This window comes from Loxodonta africana, chromosome X (genome assembly GCF_030014295.1).
Source record: "Loxodonta africana isolate mLoxAfr1 chromosome X, mLoxAfr1.hap2, whole genome shotgun sequence".
In the NCBI taxonomy this organism is placed as follows: domain Eukaryota; kingdom Metazoa; phylum Chordata; class Mammalia; order Proboscidea; family Elephantidae; genus Loxodonta; species Loxodonta africana.
The window spans coordinates 19,839,921-19,862,024 of NC_087369.1; the positions used below are offsets into that span (position 1 = coordinate 19,839,921).

The following is a 22,104-nucleotide window of genomic DNA, read 5'->3' on the forward strand; positions in this document are numbered from 1 at the left end:
CACAACTATAACAGCTAGGAAAACCAGCAGCCTAGTAGCCACTGGACAGGGCACAACAGGTTTGGTGCTCCTGAAAAGCCTTATCCCCAGAAAACTGTCACTATTCAACCTGTCTTGCAGTCCAGTGAAAAAAGCTCCATTCTTGGGGCTTGTCTTTATATGACTTTATATGATGCTGTGTAAATAGTCCTATCTCTAGGCATCTATCAAAAACAATCATCAGCAGCTACCTTTTATTGCTCCTATTTCATGGCTGGCATAATGTAGGCCAAGAGTCTACATATACTTTCTCTCAATCTCACAACTCAAGAGATATTTGTTAAGCCCCACTTTACAGATAAGGAAATTGAGACTCAGTGAGGTTCGGTACTTTGTCCATGGACACAAAACTAGTTAATAAAACAACTTGGATTAAAATTTACGTGTATCATACCTCATGCCCTTTCAGCACAGACTAGGTCTGACAAACTCCAATTGTGCTCATCTCACAGCCTCTTCATGAGCAGCCCTGCTGGTGCAGTGATTAAGCACTCGGCTGCCAACCAAAAGGTTGGTGATTTGAACCCACCAGCTGCTCCTCAGGAGAAAGATGTGGCAACCTGCTTCCATAAAGACTACAGTCTTGAAAACCCTACGGGACAATTCTACTCTGGCCTATAAGGTCACTTTGAGTCGGAACCGACTTGACGGCAGTGGGTTGGTTAGTTTAGCCTCTTCATGTGTACTTTGGCAAGGATGTCATGGCATCACACCTTTCTTTTTCAAAAGGACTCACTGGGCAGCTACACTACAGGGGAGAAATTAACTGGAAAGAGGGTTCAACGTAGAAAATTGTTGTACTAAACCAGAGAAGCGGTTAATAAGGTTCCGAAACGGTAGTCGCAAGGGAATGCAGACGAGGGAATGGATAAGAGACCTCAGTTAAGTAAGGCAGAGAGGATTCATGGGGAAAGGTGTGGGTGACAGGGAGGTCCAGAGAAAAAGGAGTAACTGAAGATGATGCCAAAGCTTTACACTTGAGTGAAATGAGCATTAAATCCCTGGTCTTAAACAGATAGTCTGTGATAGTACTATGTTGTTGTCAGGTGCTGTCGAGTTGGTTCCGACTCATAGCGACCCTATGCACAACAGAACAAAACACTGCCTGGTCCTCCGCCATCCTTACAATCGTTGTTATGCTTGAGCTCATTGTTGCTGCCACTGTGTCAATCCACCTCATTGAGGGTATTCCTCTTTTCCGCTGACTCTATGCTCTGCCAAGCATGATGTCCTTCTCCAGGGACTGATCCCTCCTGACAACATGTCCAAAGTATGTAAGATAAAGTCTTGCCATCCTTGCTTCTAAGGAGCACTCTGGTTGTACTTCTTCTAAGGCAGATTTGTTTGTTCTTTTGGCAGTCCATGGCATATTCAATATTCTTCGCTGACACTGCAATTCAAAGGTGTCAATTCTTCTTCGGTCTTCCTTATTCATTGTCCAGCTTTCCCATGCATATGATGCGATTGAAAATACCGTGGCTTGGGTCAGGCGCACCTTAGTCTTCAAGGTGACATCTTTGCTCTTCAATACTCTAAAGAGGTCCTTTGCAGCAGATTTACCCAATGCAATGCGTCTTTTGATTTCCCGACTGCCGCTTCCATGGCTGTTGATTGTGGATCCAAGTAAAATGAAATCCTTGACAACTTCAATCTTCTCTCTGTTTATCATGATGTTGCTCATTGGTCCAGTTGTGAGGAGTTTTGTCTTCTTTATGTTGAGGTGCAATCCATACTGAAGGCTGTGGGCTTTGATCTTCATTAGTAAGTGCTTCAAGTCCTCTTCACTTTCAGCAAGCAAGGTTGTGTCATCTGCATAACGCAGGTTGTTAATGAGTCTTCCTCCAATCCTGATGCCCCGTCCTTCTTCATACAGTCCAGCTTCTAGGATTATTTGCTCAGCATACAGATTAAATAGGTATGGTGAAAGAATACAACCCTGGCGCACACCTTTCCTGACTTTAAATCAATCATTATCCCCTTGTTCCGTCCGAACAACTGCCTCTTGATCTATGTAAAAGTTCCTCATGAGCACAATTAAGTGTTCTGGAATTCCCGTTCGTTGCAGTGTTCTCCATAGTTTGTTATGATCCACACAGTCGAATGCCTTTGCATAGTCACTAAAACACAGGTAAACATCCTTCTGGTGTTCTCTGCTTTCAGCCAGGATCCATCTGACATCAGCAATGATATCCCTGGTTCCACGTCCTCTTCTGAAACCAGCCTGAATTTCTGGCAGCTCTCTGTCGATACACTGCTGCAGCCGTTTTTGAATGATCTTCAGCAAAATTTTGCTTTGCGTGTGATATTAATGATATTGTTCTATATTTTCCACATTCAGTTGGATCACCTTTCTTGGGAATGACAGTACTATAGACTCCCAGAATCAGCAGCACTTGGCCAAGCAACCATGAGCCTGTGACACTTGAGGAGAATGTCAGCTACTCTTAGAAGACCCACATACAATCCCTGCCATGATCAGCAGACTATGTTTAACGTTCAGGAATCAGATGGAACTGGAATAAACCTCTCTCAAAGAACACTTGCAAAAACACCCAAAAAGCTTTCCTATTTCAGGGACCAGAAGCAAGAAAGCAGCCTTTTGTTCTGCAGGACTACACTACACCCACCCTCTTATTTAGACATCAGCTTGGGGTTCTTATGGAAGAGACACGAAATAGCTCAAATGTTAAATACGAGCAGATCACTCATCTGTCACCTCTCTCAATGACTGCAACGAAAATCTTTTATCATTATAGCCATTAGGCTCAAAATGCTCTAACTTCTTAGGATTACAAAGGTCAATAACTTTAAAGCCATACTTCAATCTAATTGAAAATACATAGCTCTGTGATGTAGTCACAAAGAAACCAAACATAACCTAGCGGTTTTGATTCTCAAGTTCATTATGAATACAACAAGAAATTACTTTCTGAGTGAACAAAAACTACATTACAAACTTCTAATTAGTTCACTGTGGCTAAAATGCTTACTGTGAGGAGGACATAAGAACTCTGAATTAAACAAGATCCTCAAGTTAATTATAAAATGTAATATAAGACAGAAGTATAGTATAAAATTTTACATTTTCTCTCACCTGATTTATCATTATCATGTTCCACCAGGCTATGAGTATTACTCCTGTAAGAGCTAAAAGGCTGGCTACTCAAAAGGTTATCACACTGCAGGCTCTGACAGAAGGTTTCAAGGAAGCGAAGAGCAAAAGATGCACTGTTCACTGGAGGAAGCTGGACAGAATGATTTTCCCCATCAAAGGAGGCTATGGAGGGCGGGAAGATGATGTCAAACTCAAGAAGATGAGATATACAACACTAACAAAAAAACCATCAAGTTTAGAGATGTATTAAAAGTCTAATTTGTGTTTTTTGTAATTCATAAAGGAATAATCTTAAATTATAAAAGTTTCTCTCATTCAAACACAATATCCTGTGCTGGTAAATGCATTTGTCATTTTAAAATATTCATAAAGTAAACTACATCAGAACTATCAGATCTATAAGAACTATAATCTATAAGAACACTTCCTTGTATTCCAAACATTTCATATAATCTATAAGATCTGTAAGAACACTTCTTTGTATTCTAAACATTTCATAGGTATAAATGTTATGCTATCTATTCACACAATCATGGAAGGCAGGTGTACCCTTTTAATGGCTTCTTGAGTCACATTTTTAAAGCTTCTTATAGATCAGTCTGTTTTCTATAAAAATCAAAATATATTATCAGCCAAGGTACTTTGTCTATAATGAGCTTAATACAGCATGTAAAAGGAAAATCTATATGCCCTTTGCCTCAATTTACAGTACTACTATGGCATCATTTATTTTGAAAGTAAAATTACACTTTCCAAACCAGGGTTAAAAGTCCATATATTATGTTAAAATTATATTATAAATATTAGAGTACATCAATATAATAAACATTATAATATTATAAATAGTTGACAGAATACAAATATTATAAAATAGATAGCTGGATTCAATTGTGTCCCCCCAAAATATGTATCAACTTGGTTAAGGCCATGTGTGGTTGCCCTCCATTTTGTGATTTTCCTGTGTGTTATAAACCATAATCTGTGCCTGTGGTTAAAAGGATTAGGGTGGGATGTGACACTCTCGCTCAGGTCACCTCTCTGATCCAATATAAAGGGAGTTTCCCTGGGGTGTGGCCTGCACCACCTTTTATCTTTCAAGAGATAAAAGGAAAGGGAAGCAAGCAGAGAATTGGGGACCTCATACCACCAAGAAAGCAGCACCAGGAGCAGAGCACATCCTTTGGACCCAGGGTCCCTGTGCCTGAGAAGCTCCTCGACCAGGGGAAGATTGAGAACAAAGACCTTCTACCAGAGCCCACACACAGGGAAAGGCTTCCTCTGGAGCTGACGCCCTGAATTTGGACTTGTAACCTACTAGACTGTGAGAGAATAAATTTCTCTTTGTTAAAGCCATCCACTTGTAGTATTTCTGTTATAGCAGCACTAGATGACTAAGACAATAGTCTACATATTAAAGAGTCTTTGCCTTCTCGACACTTAAAATCAAATATGGTAAAGAAGTTTAATAAAGGATTAGATGAGCATACCAGTTATGATTTCTCCTCCACGATGATCTGGCTTAAGGAATCCAAAAACAGTCTTAGTTTGAAGGGCACAATCTACACAGGCCTGCACGGTCCGCCGGAGCACAACATTCACGGGGCCAGGGCCAAAGTGGTCAGGCAGTTGCTGGATTCTCTTTTGATCCAGGTGAGGGCCGGAGTTTCCATGTTTATTTACATAGACACAGACTTGGGGGAAAATGTGTATAAAGATATAACGAACAATGAGACTGGGTAAAAGAAACTGTGAAAATATTACATAATCAATTACTATGTCCTACTAATTTTTTTTTTACTAGCCACTTCCCTCAAAGAGAACCTAAATCATAGTTACTATCAATGATCATTTCTGCTTCCTAAAAAAAAAAATATATATATATACACACATATATATATGTTTTCACAATTGGGTAAAGATATTAAACACGCAAAGAAATAATCTAAATGCTTGTCCAATTTTCTAGAATTTTTCCCAAACTGATTATACAAGCTTTAGTAGCATCACAAAACAGATTTCCATATAGTCCCACATTATATAAAATGGTATAAAGATAAATCAGTAGTTTCATCTTTTAATTGTACACACAGTAAGACAATTTTCTTTCAAAACTGGTCATGTTTGTGCATTCAATTTTGGAGTGAGTTTATTTTAAATCACCAATATGGCACCTTAATTGTATTTTCTAAAGTAACCAAATAATTTAAAGTATATGTCACAATAAGTTCTAATGACATAGAAAATTTTATTTCATTAATCTTAAGGGAAAAAATGTTTCTTCTATACATGCTGAGGTTTACTTAAGAAATTTTAAAAAATAAACTCTTTCCCTAGTACAATGAAAGCATATGATATAGAAGCAATTCACCTATAATCACACAAATGTCAAGTTTCAATAATTTTTCTTCACTGAGAAAAGAAAATCAACATACAGTGCAACAACACAAGGGTACATTATTAAAAGCCATTCAAGACACAACTAGTAGTGCTGACAGTACGGACAAAGTTCTACTGGACACAAGTGAAGCTAAACAAGGATTTCTACGTTTTATCTCCTTTGCATTATCCTGCTAATGGATTAAAAATCACAAATAATAAACTGACAAAAGATGTTATAGCAGTCATTTTTTTCTTTTAAGTGATTTTTATTTCAAAAAAAGTAAAGTATAATTTTTCAGTCAGGAAAGAAAATTCGAGGGAAAATGTCCAGGGAACAGAAGAGCAGAAGTGAGATATGGACCTAGGAGAGGAAGCAATAGAGCGTGCTTTAAAACACAGGAAAATGTTCAAAGGATGATAAATAAAAGGGATTTATTTGTCTCGGTCTGTGTTGTTTCATACTCTTCACATAGAGAACACTATAAAATCACCATGCCCCTTGACAGCAAGGGCCTGTCAAAAAAGGATCCTTTTAAAAGGCATTCAAAAGGAGTTTGAGGTAGCTTTAAAAACACATGCAATACAAAAAGACAAAATAATTGTGAAATGAGATAAACGGAAAACAAGTATAGATTTGACAATTATGTAAAATTTTTAATACATTTTACTGAAATGGATAAAATCCTTCAAGTATACTGACTTTTCATGACTCGTGTATTTAAACAGGCTGTTGTTCCTTAAATATCAATTTGAATAATTCTTAATTTCAAAATACCTTAATACAAAAAATGCTAAGAAAAATGTTTACTATTATTCCTTTTTTTCCCTCTTATTTTATTTCTAGGATCTCAAAGACACTGAAAATAACACAGAATAAAAGGTTAGTAATTTCAGTCTTTTAAAAATACGAATTTACCTGTAGACATCACTATTTTAGATGTCCCAGGAATGCCATCCTTATCATTTGGTGGATTGCCACGGTCACTGGCCACCAAATTGACACAAGCTGCAGATGTAGAACACACAGCAGGAAGGCTTTCCTGTTCAAAAACAAAAAACAAAACAAACAAAAAAAGAACATAAGTATATATTACCCTTAAAAAAAATCCTAGATAAGGAAGTCAGAAAATTATTTGCATCACTGGTTCATAAAGTTATTAGTTACCAGGAGTCCTCAGGGTTGACAAGCCCTGTGTGTGGTAGGTACTACAGACCTTTCCAAACTTCTCTCCTCAGAGGCCTTGGAGCTGTCCAGGTCAGTAGGGAGTGAGCAAGAGGCTGGGATTTCCAGCCCTGCCCCCTGCTCCAAGGAATCATACCTTAAGCAAAATAGTTAATTCTGTAAAACTTGTTTTACATTTTCAGGTTCCCTGTAAGACAAGTTTTTTTTTTTTTTTTGTACTGCTAAAGAAAGTTTGTAAATCTCTAATCCAGAGCAAAACACCCAATGACAAAACAAACCAACAAGGCAGAGGACGGAGCTTGTCTTTAGAAAGCAGTCTTTATCTAGCCTGCATTTCTCCTATTACATACAAGAATGTTGACAAAATTACAAGTGGTTTACTGAAGGCCATACAATATTATGCCTATTGCATACAAGAACCAAATGTCTCCTGGGAGCTGTTAAGCATCACTAATGTTTTTGTTTATTTTATACCAACTCTTGGGGTTTTTTGGGAGCAACCTTCAAACGCAACTCTGCAGTATCACAGAAGGGGCTCTTGTGCCTACAAAAGATAACAGAGGACATTTAAATGGCAGGACAAAGGAGAAAAAAATAGGATAGCATTCAATGTTGTTTGATTTTTCTTTATTTGTTTAAACTAGTGAATGTCATTTCACAGTATTCCACTAAATCGTGTTATTTTTAAGTGTTGAATTATAATTATTGGATTGATATAATCTTGTTCTTTCAGTATTTAAAAAATCTGAAATCTGAGTCCTCTGACTTGAGACATACCAAGATAGCATGTCTGCATTAACAATGCAAATTGAACAAAGGTACATTTACTTAGAAAATGTACTTCTATAATCCCTAAGGAGAGGAAGAAAATGATAGTGGGCAAAGAGTCTTTTGCAAGAATAGTTCTTACTCTAGTTCAAAGACTTTCCAAATAACTATGAACATGGCAGTACTGAAACAGGGACATAATAACTGTATGGGAATCTTCACCTTTACCTGATAAAATGATAAAGCTAAAGAGGATGAAAGTGAATGGAAATGCTTCCATTGAAACAAAAAATACAGCTTGCTATCTAAAATATATATAAAAAAAAAACAGCTTCTACTCCCCGAAAAGCAATAAATTTTCAAAAAGATCTCTTCGAAGTTGTCAAATAAGCATTGAAGTTATTTGAAAATAAAGGAATAAAAAGAAGCTATTTGGAGTTATCTCTTCACCATCATACCAACTAATCACAAAGATCTTTTCCAGGAGCTGGGAAATCTGCATTAAATATGTATCCATGATATTCTTAACGCATTTTAATTTTTGAAACCCATTTTAAATCAAGTATTATTTCATTTAAAATTTTCATCATTAGCTTTCCTTAATTTTATGTAGTTTACTTTTAATTCAAAAAATGTTTTCTGTTAACAATTTACAGTAGAATAATCTGCTTCTTCTAAAAATGCTTATTACTTTATATTTGGAATGTATTCATTTTATTAACTTTTGATTTTTATTTTATAAATTCTGAATGTTTTTAAAATAAAAATACCAGTATTAATATTTTTTAATCAAAAAGTGGTATTGTCATTTTGCTCCATGCTGCCGACATCAGCTGAAACAAAACAGAAACATTATAGATATTCATTCATATCATCTGGCTGAACTCAGAAGCATTTAAAATAATATTGCTGAAATTTAGTTCAGCCTCAATAGGTTTGGAAAAGGAGCCCTGGTGGCAAAATGGTTAAGTACTTGGCTGCTAACCAAAAGGTCAGCAGTTGGAACCCACCAGCCCCTCCACAAGAGAAAGATGTGGCAGTCTGTTTCCATAAAGATTTACAGCCTTGAAAACTCTATGGGGCAGTTCTGCTCTGTCCTATGAGTCGGAATCTAATCGACAGCACCAACAACAACAGATCTGGGAAGATTCAGGTTCATCTATTTATTTTCAATCTATCTGTGCCTTTATAACTTAGACTGTATCTCTTGTAGACAGCGTAATTTGAATTTTCTTTTATTATCCATTTTGATAACCTTTGCCTTTTAATAGGAGAGTTTAGTCCAACACTTTTAATGTACTTACTGATATATCTGGAAACCCTGCTGGTGTAGTGGTCAAGAGCTATGGCTGCTAATCAAGAGGCTGGCAGTTCAAATCCACCAGGTGCTCCTTGGTTAACCCTATGGGACAGTTCTACTCTGTCCTATAGGGTCGCTACAAGTCGGAATGGACTCAGCGACAATGGGTTTGGTTTTTTTAATTGATATATTGAGTCTACCATTTTATTATTTGTTTTCTACTGTCTCCTCTGGGTTTTGTTCCTGTTAGACTTTCTTTCCTGTCTTTAGAATTCCATTTTAATTTTCCTATTGGCTTTTTTAGCTACGCTTCCTTGCTTTTTTTTTTTTTTTTTTACAACATACACTGGGGATTACAATGTACATCCTAATCTTTCAACAGTCCACATAAAGTTAATATCGTACTACCTCATGTAAAACGTTGAAACCTTGCAATGATACAGATCAATATCCCCCACCCCAGGACTTTTTACTATAGCTGTTTTTTTGTATTATATCTACGTACATTATAAACTTCAAAAAGCTATGGTGTAATTATTGCTTTATTTATTTTTTTAATTGTTATGTGACACTAGTTGCAATCCCTATAATGTGACAGCACATTCCTCCTTTCCACCCCGGATTTCCCGTGGCCATTCAACCAGCTCCTATTCCTTTCTGCCTTCTCATCCCACCTCCAGACAGGAGCTGCCCATTTAGTCTCGTGTATCTACTTGAACTAAGAAGCACACTCTTCACAAGTATTATTTTATGTTTTATAGTCCAGTCTAATCTTTGTCTGAAGAGTTGGCTTCGGGAATGATTTTAGTTCTGGGTTAACAGAGTGTCCAGGGGCCATGTCTTCTGGGGTTCCTCCAGTCTCAGTCAGACCATTAAAGTCTGGCCTTTTTAAGTGAATTTGAGTTCTGCACCCCACTTTTCTCCTGCTCCATCAGGGACTCTGTTGTGTTCCCTGTCAAGGCGGTCATTGGTGGTAGTCGGACACCATCTAGTTCTTCTGGTCTCAGGCTGATGGAGTCTCTGGTTTATGTGGCCCTTTTTTCTCTTGGGCTTTTTGAATTGCTTTAAATAGTCATATTATTATTAAAAGGAAAAAAGCAAAAATGAAAGTCATTTACATTTACCCAGATATTTACCATTTTCAAAGCTATTCTTTCCCTTCTGAGGATCTGGGTTTCCATCTGATATAATTTCCCTTTGGCCTGATGAACTTCCTTTTTAACATTTCTTATAGTGCTTATCTACCAGTGATAAATTCTCTTAGCATGCTCTTACCTGAAAATGTCTTTAGTTCACCTTCATTCTTGAAGAATATTGTTGCTGGATATAGAATTGGGGTTGACAATTTTTTTTCTGTCAGCACTTTAATGATGTTTCATCTCTTCTACTGTCCATGGTTTTTGATGAAAAAGTCAGTCATTAATCATATCATAGTTTCTCTGCATGTACTTTTTCACTTTTACACTGCTGTTTTCAAGATTTGCACTTTGTGCTGGTTTTCGACAGTTTGACCTCAATATGCCTCGGTTTAGACTTCATGTTTATTCTGTTTGTTGTTGATTATTTTGTATCTGTATTTCTGTCATCAAGATCTGGGAAATTTTGAGAGATTATTTCTTTGAATATTTTTTTCTACTCCATTCTTTTTTTTTCCTTTCCTTCTGGGACTCCTGTTACATAAGTTGGACCTTTAGTGTTAGCTAAAAGATCTCTGAGCCTCTGTTCATTTTTTTTTCCCGATTTTTTTGTCAAATCTTTTTTTTTGTTTGTTTCAGTTCTTCACGTTGGGTAATTTCTTCTATCAGGTTCATTTACTCTTTCTTCTGTCATCTCCATTCAATTAATTCTGTTTAATAAACTTTTTTACTTCAGATATTACATTTTTCAGTTCCTGAACTTCTGTTTCATTTCTTTTTATCCTTTCTGTTTCTCTGCTAAAATGATGTATTGCTTATATATATATTTTTCAAATCATTGAGGACAGTTTTAATAGCCACTTTAAAACCCTTATTTGCTAAGGTCCCACATCTGGATCATCTCAGAATCCATCTCAGTTGAGTTTATTTTCTCTCAAGAATGTGTTTCATTTTTACTGTCTTTATGTGTCAGGTAATTTTGGATTGTGTACACAGGGTCGCTCTGAGTCGGAACTGACTCGACGGCACATAACAACAACAACCTCAGACATTATGAATGCTAATTTGCAGAGATTCTGGATTCTGTTATTTTTCTCTGATGAGCATTATTTCTTTTGTTTTAGCAGGTAATTATCTTGGTTGAACGTGAACTTCAAATTCTGATCTTGAGCATACCTCCAGCCTCAGTTAAGATCTTTTGTCTTTAGCTAAGCCAATCAGTATGTGCTCCATGCATGCTTGGATCAGGGGTCTGTCAGAAATGTTGGTAGACAGAGTTTGGGGATCCCCTCTTTGCCTCTCTCCCTTCTAAGATCAGATTCCCCCGTTCTCTTCAGCAGCCACAGTTTTCCTGAGTTCAGTGTTCTGGTTTCCCCCAGCCAAAGAGACTCTAATTTTTCCACCAACATCCCTGATGAGTTGCATGCTATACGAAGTATGCCAAAAGCTACAAAAATGGAAACTCACTTCATATAACACCCCTCCTCTGAATATGTACCCCTACCAAAGTCTGTCTTCTTCTGTTCACTCGCCAGTGTCTTCAGGTAGCTGCTTTTTGTACTATTTCCAGGTTTCAGAGTTGTTTTCTTTGGAGGAATCAGTGAGACAGGATCTGACTGTGGCATTACCAAATTTATCTTATTGATTCCTCCCCTGGTTTACTGAGGTATAATTTACATACAGTAAAATTCACTTCACATTGATTTTTAAAGTATACTGAGTTTTAAATAAACTACCTGAACACAAAAATACCCATGCAGTACTTCCAATGTGGTTTTGAGTAAGTCAAATACTATTAAAATTTTTTTAAGTTTACTCAAAAAGAAATTCCAATCTCACTGGCTATATGAGGCCGTAAAGAGCCTCATATACTCTTTAGTACATTTCTAAAGGGCCTCATTATACTCTTACTAAATTCCTAAACTGTATGTTACAAATAAGGCACTACACAAGCCTAAAACAAATCAGAGAGTAGGAGATACAACTAACCTTTTGGCCTTTTTTCTTTGATGTGTTATTTTTAAGAGAACTGCCCTTCTTGGAGACTGAAGTCTGTCCAGGTGGTTTAGTCCGACCTGATTTCTTGACTTGCTGTGTTGGTGATACTGGTTCAGTTTTCTGTGGAGGCTGCATTGAACGTCGGGTCGCTTTGGAAGAGGAAGACTGTGTTTTTGCTAAACTCTTTGTATTGGAAACTGAGGGGAAAGAAACAGAACACACACACACACACAAATTAACATGAATTCCATAATTAAGGCATTGTCTTCTTATGACTCAAAAGAGGTTTAACTCAGTCTAAAAACATTCCAAACTGAAACCACTTAAATAAAGATATCATTTAAAATGAAGTTTTAGGTATTTTAAGATTTCATATCATCAGGAAAAAGTCTAATTCTCAAAAAAAAAAAAAAAAAAAAGACGCATTCTAAGAAGAACCAGTAACTTCAGACCTAGCACAGTGAAAATTTTTAACAGTTTACCTTTTGGCTGCTTCCCATATTTTTAATACTTAGCACAGAAAAGAGTCTTTTCTTCAGAAAATGCTATCCAATTACACCATATTCAGAAACCTTTTTACCCATCAATGTGTAAAAACATAGTGAAGCAACCACCTAGAGCTCCTGTTCCATCTTTTCAAACGCCAGGGAAATTCCCTGCTCTTGATTTTTAATGGCTAAAATACTAAGTTCCTACAAAAAAAAAAAAAGTTCCTATAGGTATGTCTAATAATAAGGATGCATAGACTCTACATTAATGTTGTCATGGAAAGACCACTATCACACCCGAGTGATCTGTTTATACTAGTTACCTAGTGGTCCAGTCCAGACAGTTTTAATATTTCAAATGAAGGTTACCAGCCAGGTTACTTTTGTCTATGTTCCCAGTTAAGCAAAAAGATATTTTTAATATTAACCCCTTAATAATTTCATTATTACAAAAAAATTTACATAATAAAAGTACTAATACCAAATAAAAAATTTTTATAGGAAGAGTTGTATAAGTAAAGCATTTACACATCCATGCAAAAATCAATTAACTTTATTTTAAAGGCTTCATTTCATAACTTGAAACCAACCCACTGCTTTGCTCTTCCCAAACTCTCTGCAGCCTTCTTATCTACCTTCTACAGTTTAACAAGCCAAGAGGAGGGACAGCCTTCCCTCAGCTGTCGGGGCGAACTGAGGACCACTTAACTGCCACCATCGCTTTCCCCCTCATTTGTAATAATTTACCTACTTACACTAGTCTAAGTCTTCTTACCTCACTGCCATCATCTACCCCACAGTCCAGGCTCACTTCTACTTTCTTAAATAACTCAGGTAACCTAACTCACATTATTTCTTCTTACACAGTCTCCTGTCATCATCTTCAAGAATTTAACATCCATACTACTGATGCTTCAATTCAACATCCTGACCTCATCACTGGAGATTTCAGCTACTCCCTGAAATTGTTATACTTGGCAATTTCTAGGACTCTTCTATCTCCAAGATAACCAACCCTTCCCCCTTTCTCTACCTCCAACTTACTTACCTGTCATCTTTGTTTCATATCGACTGATCATGCTTTTCATTCTCATTATGATATCCAGCCACGAGCAGCCTCCATTTTCATCCAGTCCATTAGCTTTCTTCTGGCTTTACTTAACTCCCTACTCAATCTGTATCCAACTCTTCACCTCCACCAATACCCCTCTAACTAGTATTCCTTCCTTTATCATTCCTTGATCTTTGACCATATCAAGCATGTAAGCTCCCACCTCCAAGTCACACTGTCATCTGGTCCTGAGCTACAGCATAAAGGTCAGCAATTTTTTTCTATAACAGACCAGATAATAAATATCTTAGGCTTTGCAGGCTATATACGGTCTCTGTCTCATAATCTTCTTTGTTTGTTTTAATAATCCTTTAAAAGTATAAGAAACAGTCTTAGCTCATGAGTTATACAAAAACTGGCCATGGGCTAAATGTGGCCTTCAAGCTGTAGTTTGCCAACCCCTGCTATAGAACCAAACCTGTTGCTGTCAAGTTGATTCCGACTCATAGCGACCCCACAGGACAGAGTAGAACTGCCCCACAGGATTTCCAAGGAGCGGCTGGTAGGTTCCAACTGCCGACCTTTTGGTTAGCAGTCGTAGCATGCCGTAGCTCTTAATCACTGCGCCATCAAGGGCTCCAGCTGCTATAGAACATTAGGATACTACTGGTCTCTATAAAATCCACACTGACCTCAACTGGGGTGTCATTGCTCTAACTCACTGATTTCCAAGTTATGTTTCTGTACCAGAACTTTTTTCCCTTTTAAGTTCCCATCTCCCTCCCACTCTATTCCATTTAGCAACTGACCCTACTTTGTGCTTTATGAGAAGATTAAAGGCTATCTTTTGAGAGTGACCTTAGTCATCCTACTTCTCTGTCTTAAAATGCTTTTATTTTCAATCATTCACATCTTTTCCTCTTGTATCTACTTTTCTAAGTCCTTTTACTTATGCCCTAACACTCATCTTCTTTGGTTCCTCTGGGACAAACAATTTCAATCACCTTCTCTCTCTTCATGGTATTTAATCATTTTTGCTTTTTCAATTACGCCACTCTTCTTTCTGTCTTTTAACAAAAAAGGCTATCAAATTCACTCCTTTGAGTCAAGGTGTACATGTTAAAAAAAGGCCAACAACATGAACTCCCATGTGAATATTGTACTAGACAGTCAATAGGTTCTCTCTGACAGAGGGAGTCTTGGGGTCTTTAAAAAGCAGGTGTGGAGGCATGCTTTTAAGGAGAAAACATTAACAAGTACAGATAACACACACTGGTAAAACTTTTCGAGCTCGAGAATTTAACCTTATTGAATATTTATTTCCAAATAGTACCTTATTAAATATATGTTTCTGCTGACACATGCAGGTGCTTTATTGCTGAAAGATAACCAAACCTGTTGCTGTTGAGTCAATTCTGACTCATCAGCGACCCTACAGGACGGCGTAGAACTGTCCCCTAGGGTTTCCAAGGAGCACCTGGTGGATTTGAACTGCTGACCTTTTTCTTTAGGAGCCCAACTCTTAATCACTACATCACCAGGGTTTCTGCTAAAAGATAGTGCTTGCCTCTTCTGAACTGTGAAAAGACATTAGCACACACAGTTACCACAGAAAAGAAAATATACTTAGAAATTAAGGGCAACCACCTACTTTCAGTTACTGTTATATATGTGCTGGCTTAGGTTATACATGGATGATTGCAATAAGGATTGAAATGGATAAGAGATATACATTAATATGCAGCTTGCTTTTGAGCCAAAAAGACTTAATAGAAGTATGGTTGCTTACTGTTCTCCAGATTTTCCATCTACCATTTAGTTAATACCAAATGTAGTGAGCATACATTTATTGTGCTCTTTTTTTTTTTTTTTTTACTAGTCTGGGCAATTTAGGAAATTTGAAAAAAACAAATATGGTCCCAGTCATATAATTCATATTTCATATATGTGTTTGTGTATTGGAAACCCTGGTGGCATAGTAGTTAAAAACTACGGCTGCTAACCAAAAGGCTGGCTGTTCAAATCCATGAGGCACTCCTTGGAAACCCTATGGGGCAGTTCTACTCTGCCCTATAAGGTCCCTATGAGTCGCAATCAACTCGACGGCAATGGATTTGGTTTGGTTTTTTTGGTTTGTGTATTTATTCATACATAAAACTCGTATTTCCTTAAGTAGCTAGATATATAATTTCCTTTCCTTGAAAACAGACTGAAAGGTATATATGTAATCATATGATGACAAGGGTAGAATTCACTATAAAAACAAACACTAAGAACTTGGGGCCAGAAGTAAATAAAATAAAAATCTGAATAGCTAAAAACAGAAGTGCAAGATACAGTTTGGAGAAACTAGAATTGAGTTAAAAAAAATCTGTCACTTGGATACATTTGGCTTGGCCCTTTTTCAGGTTTAGAAATTCTTCTCAAGCCATCTTTCTTTATTCTTAAAACCGCACATACAATAAAACTTTCATCTATACTAAGGATCTTTCATACTGATACCTATAAAACCAAAGAAACAAAATAAACCTCAATTTAGAAAAACAAAGATACAGGTAGGATTTTTTTTACAACAATTTTAAAAACAGATAGAGACAGGGATGGTCATACCTAAACTCTCTAACCTCAAAGCCTGGTGTTCAGAGACATTCAGCTGCCCTGCCCAATGCTTCTGCTTGGAACTTTGCTTCCTGTGCCACAGAGTCCAGGTTGTTTATAATCTGAACAGTACTGGGCAGCAATAAGAGCAAGGAGGTGGTAGAGTCAGGTGTAAACCCTCTGAGCTTCCTCCCTTCACCCCCCGGTTATCATCCCAACATAACAGCACTGGCCTCCTTGACTGGTGTCTCAAGACACTGCCCCATTTCTTCTCCCCCACCCCCACTGTATCAGAGGTGTCACCCATCCTATCCCAGAAGCCCAACCTTACTTCAGAAATTAAATGTTCATAACAACCAAAAGGCCTCTTTAAAGTGTTAAAAAGCAAAGAGGTCACTTTAAGGACCTAAAGGGCACCTGACCCAAGCCACGGTGTTTTCAATTGCCTCATATGCACGTGAAAGCTGGACAATGAATAAGGAAGATTAAAGAAGAATTGATGCCTTTGAATCATGGTGTTGGCAAAGAATATTGAATATACCATGGGTTGCCAGAAGAACCAAAAAATCTGTCTTGGAAGAAGTACAGCCAGAATGCTCCTTGGAAGCAAGGATGATGAGATTTCATCTCACATATTTTGGACATGTTCTCATGGAGAAGGACATCATGCTTGGGAAAGTAGAGGGTCAGCGAAAAAGAGGAAGGCCATCAACGAGATGGACTGAAGCAGTGGCTGCAACAATGGGCTCAACCGTAACAACGATCACGAGGATGGCGCAGGACTGGGCAGTGTTCTGTTGTACACAGGGTCGCTATGAGTCAGAACAACTCAATGGCACCTAACAACAACAACCAAAGTGTCCTTCTCCTCTGAAACTAGCCTTTTGAATACCCAAGGACTGTCACTGTCACATAAAAGTGACTTTACCTTTCCATAAGTATAGTTAGAGTCTTTTAAATGCATGTTTATTTCCTCATTTTCAGCAATAAAAATCCTTTTAGAAAACCTCGAATAGGCTGAGAGAAACTCTTGAAGGAAACTGCAAAGGGTAGTTACCAGTGGAAAAGGAAACAAGGAAGCATGTTCCTGTAACTTATCACAGTAGGCATTTGGAAGCCAGAAGCCAGCTCAGGACTACGAAGTTTCTAGAAAGAGGCAGGGTGAAGATCAGATGGACATAGGGTACTGGTACCAAATGCTCTTTACATCTATTCCCTCCCCTGCTTCTCACTATCTAGTGTAGGAACACTGGTTCCAAATTAATTAGGTTCAAATCCATCTCTTCTCTTCCCCAACTAATAACTACGAGATCTTGTGCAAATTATTTAACTTCTGCATGTGGCACATGGTACACACTCAATAAATGTTAGCTGTTATTAGCAGCAGCAGCATCACCATCATCACCATCGCCGTCTCTATTTTCACCCTCGTTTCCCAGGCCAAGGGCACTCCTTACCCTCTTCAATCAATGGTTTGGGAACTTGAAGAAACCTTGTTGTAAATGTCTAGCAAATGTAAGGAAAAAAATTTCTCCAGAGAAGGAACTTCTATTTATCTGCATTCTTTCTGGCTTTTTGTTTTTAAGGCCTTCAGTCCTTCTTTTTATGACCAACCTTCTTAAGAGATTAGCCCATGTTCACTATGATTATCATTTTCTCATTTTACAACCCTCTGCAATTACACTTCCACAGATACTTCTTTTTAGGGAACCTTTGAATACTAAGGTCACCAACAACCTCCTAACAGCCATGAAGATGGATTCCTGTTCCTGATCTTCTGGCTCTAAACACTTCTTATGATGCCTTCGCCTGAAAATGCTTTCTTGGGTCTCGCACAGCCATTCCCTCCTGGTTCCCCTCCTATCCCTCTGCCACATTTCCTGTGGTGTTCCCCAGGATTGACCACCTTCTTCCCCCCATCTCGGTTTTGAGCGTTCTAGTTCAGTCCCATGATTTCACTGAAGCCTACACGTAACAGTGATTCCCAAATTACTCGTGTGTGTGAGCTTTCTCTCTCTCTCTCCAGCATGAGCCTCTCTCAAGTTTCAGAGCTGTGTTTTTAATGGCCTACTAGATATCTAAAAACCTGTTGCTATCGAGTCGATTCCAACTCATAGTGACCTTATAGAAGAGAGTAGAAACTGCCCAGTAGAGTTTCTAAGGCTGTAATCTTTATGCAAGCAGACTGCCATATCTTTCTCCCAAGGAGCCACTGGTGGATTTGAATTGCCAACCTTTTGGTTAGCAGCCAAGCTGTTAACCACTGAACCACCAGGGCTCCTTATATATCTAAATAAAACCAAAACCAAACCCATCGCCATCAACTTGATTCCGACTCATAGCAACCCTATAGGGCAGAGTAGAACTGCCCTCATAGGGTTTCCAAGGCTGTAAATCTTTACAGAAGCAGACTGCCACGTCTTTCTCCCGCAGAGCGATTGGTGGGTTCAAACCACTGACCTTTTGGTTAGCCAAGCACTTAACCACTGTGCAACCAGAACTCACACAGATATCTAAATAGGCATCTCAAAATTAATATGTCCAAAAGCAGAAGTCATTGTGCTTATCCTATATGCCCTACTTAATGAATGACATTACCTTTCTTCACTCAATTATTCAGTCAGAAATCTTGAAGTCATTCTTGTACTGTTCCTCCTTCCACATGCCTAATCAAGCCTAAAAACCAGCTGTTGCTCAGCTGATTCCTACTCATGGAGACCTCATGTGTATTAGATTAGAACTGTGTTCCACAGGGTTTTCAGTGGATGACTTTTTTCGGAAGCAGATCACCAGGCATTTTTTCCTAGGGACTTCTGGGTGAACTCGAACCTCCAACCTTTTGGTTAGCAGTTGAGTGTGCTAACCATCTGTACCACTATTTCCCATATGTGTTCTTCAGGTCTACTGTCAATGACTTGGTTTAGGACCTCATGACCACTCACATAAGCTACATTACAGCCTCTTAATTTGCATTCCTGGCTGCCCTTACCAATCTATACTCAGTAGTCTAATAAGCATGATCTTTCTAAAATACAAATTTTATGTCACTTTTCCACTTAAAAATCTTCAGCGATGCCAAATTGTCAATATGCTAAAATCCCAACTCCTTAGCCTGGTATCCAAGGCCTATACTATGTCCCCTCCGTTTATCTTCACAACCTCATCTCTTCTCTACCCAAATGTCATTATAGATTCAGCCATAATCATCTGCTTCAGGTCCCCAAACATTCTGACCCTTTCTGCCTTTGCAGAGGCTGATCCTTCTTCCAGGAAAGGTCTTCCCTACCTTTTCAAGTGCTAAACTACTACACATTCTTTGAAACTCTATTCAACAACTCCCTAAAATTCTAGCACTAGGCTCTCCAGGCAGTCAAACATAGGTCCCTTGATGCTCACACAGTGCACATACTGTGTTTATCTCTACTGTCCTAAGTCTTACAGCATCTTATCTTTACTTGCATCTCTCTGTCCCAACACACTTTGAGTTCCCTTAGGGGAGGAATCATGTAAGTTCCATTGTTTTATCTCTAACACCTGGTCTAGGGACAGCATCCAGTAAATGTCTGTTGAATGAATAAATGTTTAATATTTGAGTTTTATCTCTGATCTTATATTCCCATTAGAAACAATTTATGCATTAAATAGACCCCCACGGCTTGATCACAACATTTTACAGTTTTCTGGGCAAAAATGTACTTCAACTGTTAACCAACTCAAAAATTAACTTATACAATATGGTCCATTCAAAAAGGAAGGAAGGAATGCAAATTGAAACCACAATGAGGAACCACTTCACAGTGACCACTTGTTGTCAGATGCCTTCTAGGTGGTTCCCACTCATAGTGACCCTATGTACAACAAAAGTGAATATTGCCTAGTCCTGCACCATCCTCACAATGGTTGCTACATTTGAGCCCATTGCTGCAGGCACTGTGTCAATCCATCTCGTTGAGGGTTTTCCTCTTTTCGCTGACCCTCTACTTTACCAAGCATGATGTCTTTCTCCAGGGATGACTACAGCTTTCAGTATGGATTACAACTCAATGTAAAGAATACAAAAATCCTCACAAATGGACCAATAAGCAACATCATGATAAATGAAGAAAAAATATTTAAGTTGTTGTGACCCTAATACTCCCCAGCATGTTTTTTTTCCTTTACAAAATGGGCAGCTGACAGCTTGACATAACTAACGCCATGAGGAACCTACAAGTTTTTCTCTTTCCTATGCCTGCCTCCTCCTTGGAATACCTTTGTTAATGGCTTTGTTTCGACCTAATGCTAATGACTCTGTTCCTTGTTTTTATCTGATGCAAATAATTTTGTTTTGCTCCATCCCTGATCACCGGTGACTTATAACCCCCCACAGGGAAATCTGAGCCCAGATGTCTGACATGTATATCTTTAGCCTGATAAGGAGATGTCCAGCATGTATCTCTTTAGTCTGATAAAGAGTCTTTTGTCACTATCTTATAATGAATAACTCCTCCAGCCAGGCCATCTGCAGACTACAAAGATACTTCTAACCCTTGTAAAATTCTATATAAGCTCTAATGTAAAATTGCTTTTTGGGACTCCATAGAGACAGTTTGCGCTGCTGTCACTTCCTAAATAAATTTTCTCACTCTTTCTGACTTGGAGTACATTCATTGGCTCTACTGCTCCAGGGCATGGACCCTAATCAGGCAACATGGTCAAGGATTTCATTTTACTTGGATATACAATCAATGCCCATGGGAGCAGCAGTCAAGACATCAAATAACATATTGCATTGAGCAAATCTACTGCAAAAAGACCTCCTTAAACTGATAAAAAGCAAAGAGGTCACTTTTAGGACTAAGGTACACCCTGACCCTTCAAGCCACAGTACTTTCAACTGCCTCATATGCATGTGAAGGCTGGACAATGAGAATAGACATATGCACACCCACGTTCATTGCAGCATTATTCACAATAGCAAAAAGATGGAAACAACCTAAGTGCTCATCAACAGATGAATGGATAAACAAATTATGGTACCTACACACAATGGAATACCATGGAGAGATAAAGAACAATGATGAATCCGCAAGCCATCTCATAACACAGATGAATCTGGAGGGCATTATGCTGAGTGAAATAAGTCAATCACAAAAGGGCAAATATTGTTTGAGACCACTATTACAAAAACTCAACAGAAGATTTACACACAGAAAGAAACAATCTTTGATGGTTATGGGGGGGAATTACTAACTAGACAGTAGACAAGTGTTAACTTCGGTGAAGGAAAAGACAACACACAGTATAGGGGAAGTCAGCACAACTTGACCAAGGCAAAAGACACTTAGAGAAACATAAGGGAAAAAAAAAAGAGGCAACTACAGTAAATACTGTAGCACATACAACCCTACATCAACAATAAAAATAACTTATAAGCAGATACATAGGCAAATACGTATGCTGAATAGGGGAAGGAGGGCGTATAGGAGTACACCCATGTACATATATAGGTTAGGCTGTGGATATTTTTACATACATATTTACATACACAATATGTACACTCATATGTATAACAGAGCACAATGGAGGTACAGTCATAGAAGCTTGCTAAATACAACCAAACACCTTGAGGGACCAAGTTACTGGGGCTGAGGACTGGGGACCATGGCCTCAGGCGACATCTAGGTAAAATGGCATAACATAGTTCATAAAGAAAATGTTCTAAATCTACTTTGGTGAGTAGCGTCTGGGGTCTTAAAAGCTTGTGAGCAGACATCTAAGATACATCTATTGGTCCCATCCCATCTGGAGCAAAGGAGAATGAAGAAAACCAAAGACACAAGGAAAATATTAGTCCAAAGGACAAATGGACCATATGAACCACAGCATCTACCACCCTGAGCCCAGAAGAACTAGATGTTGCCCAGCTAACACCACCGACCACTCTGACAAGGATCAACAACAGAGGGTACTGGACAGAGCAAAAGAAAAATGAAGAATAAAATTCAAATTCACAAAAAAGACCAGACTTACTGGTTTGACATAAACTGGAGGAACCCCCGAGACTATG

General features: G+C 38.1%; 1 protein-coding gene across 8 annotated transcripts in view; it reads right to left on the bottom strand.

The window, feature by feature from the left end:
• Positions 1-22,104, bottom strand: part of SCML2 (Scm polycomb group protein like 2) — a 107,547-nt gene that overhangs the window by 10,503 nt on the left and 74,940 nt on the right. For all 8 annotated transcript variants that reach the window (XM_064278057.1, XM_064278056.1, XM_064278055.1 and 5 more), the window contains 4 exons: positions 11,910-12,115; positions 6,450-6,573; positions 4,642-4,845; positions 3,134-3,316 (listed from right to left, as the gene is read on the bottom strand). In XM_064278057.1, coding sequence (XP_064134127.1) covers positions 3,134-3,316; positions 4,642-4,845; positions 6,450-6,573; positions 11,910-12,115 — 717 coding nt within the window. The remainder of the gene's footprint in view (positions 1-3,133; positions 3,317-4,641; positions 4,846-6,449; positions 6,574-11,909; positions 12,116-22,104) is intronic.